The following is a 13,978-nucleotide window of genomic DNA, read 5'->3' on the forward strand; positions in this document are numbered from 1 at the left end:
TCTTATGTCAGATTCGTAAATTCTACAAACACAGTTTCCATGACCAAATATAAAAGTTCCAATCTATGGGAACGCCTTCAAGCTGTATTATTTATGTATTTATGGACAACAGTGGCGTCTATTACCACGATACTACAGTTTAACTATAGCATGGTAGTAACTGATAAAACGTCTTTTTTGAAGCTGCCAAATGCAAAAATGTACATATTTTGATGGAAACTATAACAGCTGTAGTACTTAGTAGTTAGCTGTAGTACTTATTTATATGATATTCTTATTTTTGCTATAAAATACACATTGTACTAAACTGATCTGATAACATTGACATTAAATGTAGAATCAAAAATTTTAAAATGTAAAATATTTTTCTATTCAAAGGTCCCTATTATCTTCATCATGTGTTAACAATAGAAGTGAAATCCAGTCACTCCAGGCTACACAGGACAGCGGAGATGTTCATCAGCCTCAGGACCTTATTAAAATGTATCTGTTTGCAGATGCACCTCACCTGTGCACTCAAATCATGTCCTACAGTCCCACAAATGAATATAAACTTTTCTGTTACGTACCCTGTCTCTTTCCAAACTGAAAATGCCATACAGAACATAGTTATTAATGAAAATTTTAATGAGATGTATGTGGCCTCCCAAAAAATGTGGTTGAAGCCTTGGATCAAAATTTCACCGAACTATGGAAAAATTAAACCAGGCCAGTTGGCAGTCCAGAATGTGAAACCTGTCATTGTGAAATTGAGAATGAACCGGGAACTCCACTGGACACAGATAACCAAGTTCTTGTTTTAGAGCCTCAGGGCTATTTTGACATCCTGTACATCTGTAGGAGCACACAGTATGGAGTCTGTAACTTCCTTGAGCTTAATCAAACCAAACCCCTCAGAACCTAAATGTTTTTTCTTCATAAAGGAGCCAGCTTGCCCTTAGCTTGTCCTGACTGTGTCGCTAGTCCTCTGGGAACAAAGGTCAGTGCGGTCAGTGATGGTTTTTCAACATACTTCTTTACAGCAGCTACCATCAATGCCACCATTGCCGGATCTTTGGGAAACAGTCCCTTTCTATTCGTCGCTAACACTTACCACAGAAAATGGTTTTGATGACGTAGTGAAGGGTCTGACAGTTCTTCCTGAATTTCCAGGATACATTTACCATCGACTACATCTATACATTCTCTCGCCCAGAATATGTGTATTTCTTATCTGTACAGTGGGAGAACCGAAGAAACCAAGCGCAAGGTGCAGACCCATCTTGGGCGGTTGCCGATCAAGGACAGCGAGCCTTGGATGTACAGGGAAATCGTTCTGGAGTGCGCTTTGAGCCCAACGCAGAAGAAGGGGCACGTGGATTAAGGATATAGTGTACAACTCAGTTCAAGCTGCTCATTTCAGCACGGCATGGCAAGCAGCTGGCTGATGAGCTAGGAGTGAAGATGGACAGCCCAATTCTTTACTGGGTGTTTGCTGAAAAACGGATGAAAAGGGGATTCCTTTTAGAAGATCTGCCTTGTGTGCATTTCAATAGATGACGTAAACAGTGAGGATTGACAAAGGGGGTAGTGTCCTGCTGTTCAAGTGGGACAGAAGCGACTCTCTCAGGGATTGTGCCATTTTCAGCCCTGTGAGATGTGCCCATGAGGTGAGTTTGTATTTCACTGCAGCTTCTTGACAATTGGCAATTCAGTTTTAAGTTAGTTTGGTTTAATGAATAAATCTTTGTTTCTCCATCCTGCTCCTGAGAACCCATTCCATTTTTTAAATACTTAAATAGTTACTTTTTTACTGATTACATTATTACATATTATTCACACACTTACATTAAAATTGTTTATAATTCCTCTTTTTTCAACTTTTAATCATTTTAAGATAGCAGAAAGTTTTCCAGTTTTGTGGGCATTCACACAAAGATCAGTAATTTGACCACTGGTTTTACAAAATAGGAAGTGTTTTCTAAGCATATCATAAAAAAGTGTTTTCTAAACATTAGCACTTTAAAGGAACCCAAATGTGAAAATTCTGTCATCATTTACTCACCCACAATTAGTTCCAAACCTGTATGAATTTCTTTCTTCTGCCGGAACACAAAGGAGGATATTTGAAGGTCACCATTGACTTCCATAGTTTTTTTTTTTTTGATATAGAAGTCAATGGTGACCCAAAACAGCCTGTTTAGAAACTTTCTTTGTTCGGCAGAACAAAGAAAATTCATACAGTACTCAAGGGTGAGTAAATGATGACAGAATTGTAATTTTAGGTGAGCTGTTCCTCTGAGCATGCATCTGTATGTCTTTCAATGGCTATCTACCTTTGAATCAAGGCTAAGCCATTCTCAATATTATTTTGTTTTACTGAAAATGCTGAATCAGTAATTTTATAGCATTTTATGTTTCTACCTGAAACTCAAGACATGTGTCCCCATCTTTTGTTTATTTAAAGGGTTTATATAATTGCTTTAGTTTATATTTCACAACCTATACCTTAAAAGGACTTGACCATAAAATATTTGATGGTTAGTGGAACCAGTTTCAGGAAATGACTCATGCAAACATTTGATTTTCGTTTAAACTCAAATGTCGGACTGCACTTGCTCAGGATCACTCTGTGAGAAGTCAGGCTTTATCATACGCTGTTATTGCATGTGATTTTGAAGTCTTAGTTGTGTTGTTTAATTCATGAAGTCACTTTTTGTTTTGTAGATACCAGGCGCCGCATGCTCATACATGAACTGTAAAACGTCACGCAAAATACCTTACTGTTAGACTGAACTTGGGTTGTGCTGACTGTGGCTTTATCTCTCACAATCTTAAACAGGCTATGAGCCAGAGCTGATAAATCAAGGAAAGCGTGTAGTGTCAAGATGTTCAGTACTGACGTCAACAGTTTGTTTTTAACCAGTAGAAACAGGGTTCCTGAGAAGGTTGGCTGAATTAAACCAGATTTACAATGCACAGTCCTGCAGTTATAGATATGTATTTTAACATGTCCGTTGTGCATTATTTCACTCTGTGTATCTTACTTACCTAATTTTTGTGCTTTTCATTTATTTTACAGTATATAAGTTTATGCTTACACTTCATAATTATGCAGATGTAATAGGCTGCTACTGTTACATTAGAATTACAGAATAATACACAGGCATAAGCTACTTAAAAATAAAGTGTATCAAGATTGTACTTAAGTGTAATTCAAGTGTATCTATACTGCACCTCATCTATCCGTAACTTAGTTTGATTTAGCGCATTAGTACAGAGCTTAAATACATGTAATAGCTTTCTAATTACATTCAAATGACAAAATATTATGCAGACATAAGCTACTTAAAATAAAGTGTATCAGGCTTGTACTTAAGCGTAAGAGTAACAGATTAGGTCTGTAACATGTGTAACAGTAGCTGCCTGTTACATCTACATAATTACACTACAGTAATTACAGGCTGTTCCAAACTGAGCAGTCATTTAAAAGCATGTAATTCAGATAATAAAACAATAATTTATCTTTCAAACTCTTAATGAATGTGCCTCTTGACAAAGGTACAGATTTCCAGCGAACAAGAAATACAATTATCATTTTCATTTAGAAGAATTTAAATATCACAAATGTTTTGTATGAACCCCTTTAATTATACTTTTAAGATTTCCTTTATGAAACATTGGAAAATTGGAAAACTTTAAAATTAGATTACCATAGGAGCAAGTCAGCATAAACATCCACTCTTAAGCTTATTCATTTCTACAGCAGTGAAAATGAAGTCAGGACAGTAAACGTTTGTTTTCTAATTATTCAGTGAGTGTTATCGCTAGCAGACTGCACATATCCCTCAAATCTTAATTTGGTACAAGGGTTCAAGCTTTAGGGCAGGAAATCATTTATTACTGCCAGATGGTGTCTGTAGCCTTCCGTTTACAAGTTGTTGCTTCCTTTTCACTGGGACTACTGTTAAAGTGCATGTTTTTTGCGAAAATGTCACCCCTTTTAAAGTTAGGAAAAAAGAAACATAAACAAACATGGCTTGGGAAATGGACAAGGACGATTTTCATTTGAAAATATGTGCGATAATGTTATTTTTAACAGTCAGTGGGTCAGTGTGATTTTGCAGATTTCATTTTGTGTACCGTGTGATTTGTGAATGCATTTCTTGCTAAGACAATTCTTTTAATTATATTCACTCAGCATTTTTTACATTTTGTCTAGGACCCAGATGATTTGGCTTGCAGTGCTGTCCTCACAATGGTGGCAAAGCCTTACTACAGAGTGGACTTCTTCAATAGCCGGATGAAAAATGTGCTTTCACTTCTATTCTGGTGACTACTATTGAGACCAAGACTGTGGCACACATCGGCACGGATGATGGGAGGCTCTTGCAGGTTATTATTGCATCACTGGTTTTTGGTAGAAACTGATTCCTTTTCAAATACTGTGAAAAATGAATGGCATCATCTCATTTCCTCTAAACAGGTATTTATATTTTATACAATTTCAAAGTTGATAGAAACTCACAGTTTATATCTTGCATTTATGAGAAGAAAAGATCAAATTGTGAGCAATGCACTCACAATAGCAAGAAAATAGCTATTACCTTTTTATTATTCCATTACTGAATTGCGAGATGTAAATTCAGAATTGTGAGGGAAGAAGTTCTGACTTCTTCTCTTCTTATTATCGAACACTAAAGTTCACATCTTTTCCTGCTAGTCAGTGGCCATCACAATTATAATCGCACATTTGTTGGCTCCTATATTAAATGGACACGATGAATCATTTTGCCTTTTAAGGACATATCATGTACATTTCATAATTGTGTAGCTATGACTAAGTATGCTTTGTAGTTTTGTCTCTTGACAGAACAAAAAAAAAGTACTTTACTTTTCAGGTTATTCTGAGCAGATCGTCCCTTGTAGTGTTTGCCAACTACTCTCTTGTAGAAGAAATGCAGAAAGTGTCACAGAATAGCTGCCGTTCATTCTTCCGAGTCTCTGCTCTTTGTCGTTGGAAACAAAGGTGTGCACGTTTTTTCTGTATATTTCAAAAAGCTTATCAGCCATCAGTAGTGAATTAAAAAAGTTTAATGTTTGTAAAATATACAAACGGAAAGTGACTCATAGTTTTCATCTGCATTTTCTGTTCAGCTGATAAATGTGTCTCCCAGAGGTCCAGGCTGTGCCCATTTCCTCAACTGTTCAGTGTGTTTAGCAGCACCCAAGTTTATGGGATGTGGCTGGTGTGATGGAGTCTGTTCCCAGATGCACCAGTGTCAGGATCAGTGGAGTAGCAACTCCTGCCCTCCCGTAATCACCCAGGTAACACATTGCATAATAAATAATAAATGTGACAATAAACTGTCTGCCTTTTAAGTTTGCGTTTATAATATACAGTGAGTGTGTCCTGATAATATATAGGCTGCTTATAGGAGTCATTGTAGCCTTATCAGGGCAGGGCTGTGTTAACAACCGAGGAACATGCTGGACTCTCACCCCTGTATCACACTGAATGCCAGCTTTGGCTGTGAGTAGTAGTAGTAGTTTCATTTTAGAATAGTAAAATTAAATAAAACAAGTACAGTAAAATTCTATGCTGAGCATTTGTTGGCTTTTAGTTTGCTCGAAATTTTTTTAACAAACTATACAAAACTCATACACTGCCATTATTTCTATAATGGACTCTTGAGTGATGACTGGTCAAATTTAAGTTTTTCCATAAAATAATTTAATTATGTTTTTTAATGTATACAAAATCTACAGAGACTAGTAGCAAAGGCTATAGAAAAACAAAGGCAGTTAACTTCTATACTTCACTTCTATAGGCGGTTCACTCCTGCCTAAAAGAAAAAGCCAATTGTTGACTTGTAAAGTGATAGCTTTATTGCAGAAACTCCATCAGAAACTCCAGTTCCCATAAAAACCTGAGACTGAACCAGCTGATGCACATGCACAGTCATAAGCTGATCTAGCCTGAAGCTAAGCATTTTTAACACTATTTGTGCATAAGATACATTCATTCATTCATTCATTCATTCATTTCAGATTTCGCTGCCAATGTGAAATATGTAATTTCAGGAAAACAAAAACACAAAAACAATTCATATAGGTTTTAAACTACTTAAGGGTTAGTAAATATGTTTTGGGTCAAATTCATGCACTACCTAAAACTTCTCTTTTTTTGTTTTGCACTTTTCCTTTCAGTTTTTCCCCAGCACAGTACCCTTAGATGGTAAGAGTGAAATCACTCTTTGCGGCTGGAACTTCCAGTCAGCTTCCGACCTGCTATCATTCAATCCTCTCAACAGGTTAGCGTGGGAAACAATAGCTGCACTGTAATACCAGAAAAAAGCTGTAGCTCCCAGTAAGTACACACACACACTACAGTCTAGAGATTTTTATAATTTTTCACCAAACAATACCCAATAAACTTTTAGTTTCTGTTACAGATAACCTTTGTAACCCCACACATACATATGTGCTAATCAGTGTTATTAGTGTTTATTAATATTTTGAATTAGCTTTGAATTTTTTTATGTACCATTTATATTCTATTTTTATGTCAGGTTCATTTCAATGAAGAAAACCAATTTTTAATAGTTTTGGTCAAAAACAAAATAAATGTATTTATAAATGTAATTTTTCATTCTTCACTCAGGCTGGTGTGTAGGCTTGATAGTGAGATGTCGGGCCCAGAGCAAAGTCTTGATATAATAATACAAGTGGATGAAAAGAGGGTGGAAAGTGGATACTTCATCTCTGGAATGGCTAGCATACAAGGCTTAAGTTTTGTGGTAAGGAGCAAAACATTCTCAATCTTTAATTACTTAACCTAAATATGGTTTAACACATGGATAGATTATTAAGAAATGTTGGATTATGGTACTATTGCTGATAAACTGGAGAAATGTTTTAAAAATTAAAATTTTCTTTGTAGTATTTTGCCATTTTAGATTGATAAATTCTCTTACCATACCTCATATCTCTCATAAGACCCCAGAAATCACAGATATCAGTCCAGGCTTAGGACCTAAGATTGGAGGAACCCTGATCACCCTATCAGGAAAACATCTGGATGCTGGTGGAAGCAGAACGGTCAGCCTTGGAGACAGAATTTGCCCCGTTGAAAGGTTATTGTGCCAGCTTATAAGTCAAGGTTTTGAAGAATGCCAGTCTTCTACATTGTTTGTAACCACTGAGTTTTGAGTATTTTCTTACTGCTGTTTCTCCACAGCATCTCCAGCAATGGGACGTCTGTTGTTTGTAGGTCTGAAGGTATTGAGGAGACTTCAGAGGTAGATGTTAAGGTTTTAATTGATGGATCAACTATTTCAGCCACAAAAAAGTTCAGATATGTGGTGAATCCTGAGGTGACGAGTGTGAGGCCTAACTGTGGTTTCAAAAGGTGAGTCAAACCATTGAATTTTTGTATTACTATTATTATTATTTACATTTTAATTGAGTCTTTAAAAGTAAATTGATGCAATTTTTTACCATGTATTTTTTGTGGGGTCCTGCTACAATGTAGAGGATCAAAAATCACTATCACCGGGCAGAACCTAGACTCTGTTTCCCAAGCCGTAATTAACTACAAAGGCAACAACACAACACCTGTTCAAACCGTGAGGACTTATTTTATATTTTAAACAATCATGTTTAAATGTTTTAAATATTGCCACTTATTGGATGCTATACTTAGGTGTGTGTTAGTAACGGGAATCCCAACCAGATGGAGTGTATAAGCCCCGTATGCGAGGAGTCAAGGGGAATCCTCTTTGTGGATCTGGATGGAGCCAAAGAACTCTTACCTCAGACGTTTACCTGCCATGCTAATGGAGAACCCATCCCGTTTGAAACAGAAGGCCATGTGCTTGAGCTCAGCCCAGGGCAGGACAAAAAGTCTCACTGCATGTACGTCTCAGTGGTTGCATATATTGTGAGATTTTATGTGTTTATATGTTGTTTTTATTATATAGAAAAAGTCCAAAGTAATATAATATATATATTTTAATAACTTTTAATAAGTTTTTAATTATGTTTACCAAGGCTGTACTTTTACAGTATTTGTATGAAATATTATTATAATTTAAAACAAATGTTTTCAATGTATGTATTTTAAAATGAAATTTCTCATCACAAATTTTTTTGAGGTCAAAATACATAAAATAGACTTTTTAAAAAAACAAAACAAGGAATGATTTACTAAATGTAAATTATGACTCAAATGATGACAGTCAGATTAGTCTTCCAGATTTGTTGTATCGTAATCAAATAATTTTTTTTCCAGCACAAAAATCTAGCATTGGTGTCTGACTGCATGAAAATCATTATGACAATTAATGGAGTGGATTGCAAAACTACTGTTTTGTACAACGAGATTACCTGCAGGATCCCCAAAATCTGACTATCCCAAACCAGGGGCGCCAGTTAAGGTCAGAATCTGTCTATTGAATTCAGCTTTGATAAGTTCACGTTGGCTCTACATCTGACATTCATGATGTGCTGCTCTGTCACGTGTGTTTCTCAGCTGTTAGTGAATGGAGAAGAATATTACATTGGTGTAGTAGTAACTACAAACAGCAATTTTATTGTGGGCATGGTGCTGGGCATCTTGGCTGCAATTGGTGTGGGGGCAGCTCTGGCCTATGTAGCCATGGCACGAGAGCGCAAGAAAAGGAAATGTAAGTGTGTTCTGTCAAAATTACTCAAATATTTCCAAAATTGAAATTTTTAATGTTGCAAAATAGTTTTTGTAATTATTACACAGTATAGCACATTTTTAAATGTATATGGAAAATATGTTATTTTTATTATACTTATTAGAATTAAAAAATCTGAATTAAAAAGACGAAAGGTGACTGTGCTTATAAAATAAAAAAATATATTCTTCTGGTTAGCAGCTCATGCTTGCTCAGGTTCGACTATCAATGCATTCAACACGCACCATGTGGAGAATTTTGACAGATCACCTGATGGTGACTACAGAAGAGGTAAGACAACCTGAAGTATTTAAAAACATAGAGACAGTACATGTAATTTAAAGATTATAAAACCCAACTTGGTACATTGCATATTCATAAAGAGCATCCATGATTAACATGAGCTGTGTGTCCTGTAGGTCTGCCGGTTTTTCCATTCCAAGGCTCGAGCACAACATTCTCCAGTGTGCCGTATACTGGGTCGATGGACTCTGCTGCAGCTCCTTTGATTCAATCTCAGGCAATCTCTATGTCTGCTCTCCGGCCAGATCTGTTGGAGGAGGTGAAGAATGTTTTGATCCCGCATAATAAGGTTAAAATCCAGCATGACCAAATCATTGGCAAAGGTATGTATCTTAGGGCAACGGCTATGCATGTGGATTTGCTACATTGCTATTTTTTTAGTATATTCTTTTTCTAATTCACACTTTCATATTTCTCAAATCTTTATCAGGCCATTTTGGAACTGTGTATCATGGATATCTTACTGATAGTGATGAAAAAGAGATCCACTGTGCTGCCAAATCACTGAATAGTAAGTCAATTCATACTGTTAAATAGGATAATGCAGTTACAATAACTTGTGGATAATACGGTAAGCTGATCATTTTTTAGTTACTTGTGTGATGCCCAGCCATTATGGAAAAAAAGAAACAGGAAATATGCTTTTCTTAATTTTTCTTGAAAGGATCACTGAAATGGAGGAGGTGGAGCAGTTTTTTGAGAGAAGGAATTTTTATGAAGGCCTTCCACCACCCTCATGTCCTGTCCCTCTTGGGCATTGTGCTTCCCAGTGATGGACTTCCCCTGGTGATCCTGCCATACATGAAACACGGAGACCTTCGGCATTTTATCCGCTCTACACAGAGGGTAAGCAGATTCATTTCATATTTCATGTTACAAATGTCTTGCATCGCTGGAACAACATAGCCCTGACCAAATCATAATCGTTATGACTATCTGAACCTAACTATCTGAAATGAGAGACTCAAATGTTGACTCAAACCTTTTCTGAAGCATTATCATAATCATAATATGAAATTATTTCTCATAATAACATGATTCTGTTGATTGATGAATTTGTAGCGCACCTGCTTGTTACTTTGGATATGAAAGAAAGTCTCAGCTTTAAAATGGTCTTTTTTATCACCAACTCAAGCAGCAGATGATCCAATCATCTCTTCCTCCATACTACTAGTTGGCACAAAGTAAACATGAATTAAACAGTACAAGTACAATACAACCAAATGAATCGGTTATTGTAATATTTAATGTCTCAAGTAATTGCATTAAGCAATGTTTTAAGCAAAAAATTTATCAATAAAACAATTGTGAACAATGTCATGTAATGTTAGGTTTACCTCATGAAAGTCATTTTGTGATCTTATCCTCAAGAGAAGCATTTTGCTTAATACATGGACAATTTACATATTCATTTTATTGAAAGTTAATACATTTGATTTATTCATCGGTAAGATGTCGATTAACAAATACAATTTATTTTGGTTTTTGGATTCAGTTTTCATTTAAGTGCATCCTGAATTTATGTCCCAGCATTTTCATATCAGTGCATTACTAATTTTACATTTTAATCTAGATAATAATAAATAGCAGTAAAATATATCTTTCGTGTTCAGAATCCCACAGTGAAGGACCTGGTTGGCTTTGGGCTTCAAGTTGCCAAAGGAATGGAGTATCTCGCAAACAAAAAGTTTGTGCACAGAGACCTTGCTGCACGTAACTGCATGTAAGAGGCGACCTTCATTTTCATAATTCTCTGGTGGAATGCATACACCACAATGTAACAAACAGCCTTTTTGTTATCTAAGTAAAAGGCACAAAAACTAAATTTAATGAAACTGCATTTCCTAGGCTGGATGAGTCATTTACAGTGAAGGTAGCTGACTTTGGAATGGCACGTGACGTCTATGATAAGGAGTACTACAGCGTCAAGGACAGCAAGAAAGTAAAGCTGCCAGTCAAGTGGATGGCTTTAGAAAGCCTGCAGACACAGAAGTTCACCACCAAATCAGATGTGGTAAGTTTAAATATGGAACATCTTAAGAATATGTATCCAATAAAGGAATTTCTATTAGGGCAGCAAGGTTTGGTTCTACAGTCTGATTCTAACATGTATTTTATTCCCTCTAGTGGTCTTTTGGAGTGTTAATGTGGGAGCTGATGACGAGAGGGGCCAGTCCGTATCCTGACGTGGACCCTTATGACATTACAACATATCTAATGCAGGGCCGTCGACTGCTACAACCACAATACTGCTTGGATTCCCTGTATGACTTTTATATTTACCTGCCTTTTATTTGTGAAGGGGTCCTATCATAAAGAATCTAATTATCTTTGACTTTTTGATGTTATGAAAACATGTCTTTTAAAGTGTATTTTTTATGTTGATGTAACTCTCCACATAAAAAATCATTAGGCAAAATTGTAGACAAGACAGGACAACGCAACGGCATTCAGTCATTTATTTAAATGTAAATTATGGATTATGAGGTGGATGTTTAGGCAATAATTACATTGTTCACCTCACATATCTTTAGTACCAGTAGGTGCTGTTTCTAACAGAACACACAAGCTGTTTTTCCGTATAGTAGACATTTACAGTAGAACACCATAAAGTAGATAATAAAAACAATATGATCCCTTTAAAAACATATTTTGAAATCTCACTCGAAGCACTTAGATTTATGTGGTGATTCATATTGGCTGTAGATTAAAAGACCATGAAGAATAATGAATCATTTTGGCTTTTGTATTATAGGTGGTCCATCATGCTGCAGTGCTGGAATCCTGAGCCTGAGAAGAGACCAAGTTTCCCTAGTCTTGTGAAAGTCATTCAAGACATAAACTACACCCTAGAGGGGGAACATTATGTCAACCTCCAGATCACCTATGTGAATCTGGACCAGCCCCGGCCTTACCCTCCACTTTCTCCGGCGCCACCCGCTCCTGAACATTCAGACCAGTCCTCCACCTGACCCTGGTCTCAACTGAAATAAGTCTGAGCTGCTTTTATCCTGTGGATTCAGCAGCTCATATGGTCCTGTGAAGTGTGAGAACCACAAAGCATGCACTGAAAATGATCTGCTGTATTTGGAGAATCCCAAAGTGTGACAAACTGAATGTAAAGACAGCCTTTGTGACTTTTTTTGTGCACGGTCAAACCGGTGTCGCACCTTTGAGATTTAAACATTTTTTGGCAGCAAGTGACTTTTTTACACAAATTTGAAATGTTGAACTTTTTTTAAATGAATGTAAGAATGTTATGTTTTTATAGTTTCTTAAAGCACATGGAATTGTTTCTTACACTGAATGACTGAAATCATTTGCTATTGCTCACAATGATGTGTTCTATCCAGATGCAATACGACAAAATTCCAGTGACCAAATATTTTCATTTCCACACTGCCAGTTAAAATGTCACCCTCTCTTAGTCGGTGTTTGATGTTTAATATACATGGGAAGTAGGTGTTCGTCCAATAGGATTAGTGGGAGCAGGGCTACCAGCACATTGCTGCCGAAATATAAACCATGTGATTTGCACAATGTTACAGCATAAGAGATAGCTTTCATCAAAGCAATCTCTTGTTGCTTTGTAATGTTGTGCCTGGTTAGGACATGTGGTTTCTTAAAAGCTGTGTGACAAAGAGTAATATGATTACTTGAAAAATGGTTTGATCAGTTTCACTTTACCTTTTTTTTCCAATGTAAACAAAGACTTCCAAAAACCAAGGTCTGAATTTGACATGTTCAATGATCAGTTGTGATTTAATACTAGAAAAAGTATCTAAAAAAAAGTATCTACCACTAAAAAGTATCTAAAAGTACCTACAGTCAAAAGTCTTTCTTTATTGTAGAAATGTTAAATGTGTTAATGATTTGAATATGCCAGCTGGTACACGAGAGTAAAGGCACTTTCCTCCTTTAAAACCCAAAACACTACATTAAATTCATTTTCATATAAGAATTGCCATCTTTGATGCTCACTTTAATCACTGTCACTATGGTTACGGGTAAATAGCCATATAAAGCTCTACAGCAGTTGCGTTACGCAATCTAAATTCTGTCAATTTAAAAAATAATTATTTGAATCTTACACCATTTCAACACGGTGGACCCTTGGTCTGTTTCTCGCCCCACAGTATTTGTTAATGTAGGTACACTTCTATAAACAAATACATTTAGAAGGCAGCGTCCTCCGGAGGATGCATACCATGTCACTGAGCAATGCGTACTTCTTAATTTGAAATTAAAATATCTTTTCCCCTCAAAATAATTTTCCAATGTATAAATAAATTTCCTTCATTTAAGCAGTGTGAGCACAGACATATTAATACAGAGAAAATGATCGGCTTGTTCAGGTTAATCCCACAAGATATTTTTACTGTTACTGTGGAAAACGTCATATTAAAAAAGTTTTATATAAATGCACTGTATGCACTGTAACATATTGTTCTCTGTTTCTAATGACGCTACATAAATCACACAACCCATAAACTGGCGCTATGCATATTACTCTTCAACTCGACAATGCACATGAATGCAAGGTCAGTCTGCTCCACCATATTACCACACACACACACACACACTAGTATCAAATCAGTTGTTTGGAAAACGTTAAAGAAATTTGTTTTACCAGCAATATCTTAAAGGTTTTTTTTCCCCATTGTAGACATTTAAAGGAAATGGACTCATTCTGCAACACCAACACAATAAACAAGTGAGTTTTACTAGTTTTGAATCCATTTTGCCGATCAGTCTGGCGATAGCACTTTTAGCATAGCTTTAGCATAAATCACTGAATCCAATTAGACCAGTAAAAGTGCTATCGCCAGAACCGAAGATCCGCTGAATTGATTCAAAAACAGTAAAACTTGACTTATTAACTCTGGGGGAGTAGGAGGATGAGCCTATTACCAAAAAAGTGAAGTGTTCCCTTAACTGGTAAATTTGCATATACCAGCTAGTGCACGACAGAGTATTTCAAAACATAAATA

General features: G+C 36.2%; 1 protein-coding gene across 1 annotated transcript; it reads left to right on the top strand.

Moving 5' to 3' along the window:
* The first annotated feature begins 392 nt into the window (after positions 1-392).
* mst1ra (macrophage stimulating 1 receptor a) lies at positions 393-12,114 on the top strand. Its single transcript, XM_043242025.1, is given in 39 exon segments — positions 393-650; positions 653-1,049; positions 1,052-1,083; positions 1,086-1,145; positions 1,147-1,229; positions 1,231-1,335; positions 1,337-1,409; positions 1,411-1,476; positions 1,479-1,527; positions 1,530-1,549; positions 1,552-1,596; positions 1,598-1,649; positions 2,152-2,153; positions 4,202-4,292; positions 4,295-4,374; positions 4,881-4,952; positions 4,954-5,010; positions 5,137-5,307; positions 6,190-6,259; positions 6,262-6,349; positions 6,644-6,779; positions 6,979-7,115; positions 7,220-7,390; positions 7,514-7,607; positions 7,685-7,900; positions 8,273-8,382; positions 8,384-8,417; positions 8,513-8,674; positions 8,886-8,928; positions 8,931-8,975; positions 9,009-9,011; positions 9,089-9,310; positions 9,418-9,502; positions 9,652-9,679; positions 9,681-9,833; positions 10,601-10,710; positions 10,836-11,001; positions 11,115-11,251; positions 11,743-12,114. Coding segments are annotated over 39 exon segments (4,080 nt in total). The 5' UTR covers positions 393-452; the 3' UTR covers positions 11,960-12,114.
* The last annotated feature ends 1,864 nt before the right edge of the window (positions 12,115-13,978 follow it).

The sequence above is a fragment of the Puntigrus tetrazona genome, chromosome 6, assembly GCF_018831695.1.
Source record: "Puntigrus tetrazona isolate hp1 chromosome 6, ASM1883169v1, whole genome shotgun sequence".
In the NCBI taxonomy this organism is placed as follows: Eukaryota; Metazoa; Chordata; class Actinopteri; order Cypriniformes; family Cyprinidae; genus Puntigrus; species Puntigrus tetrazona.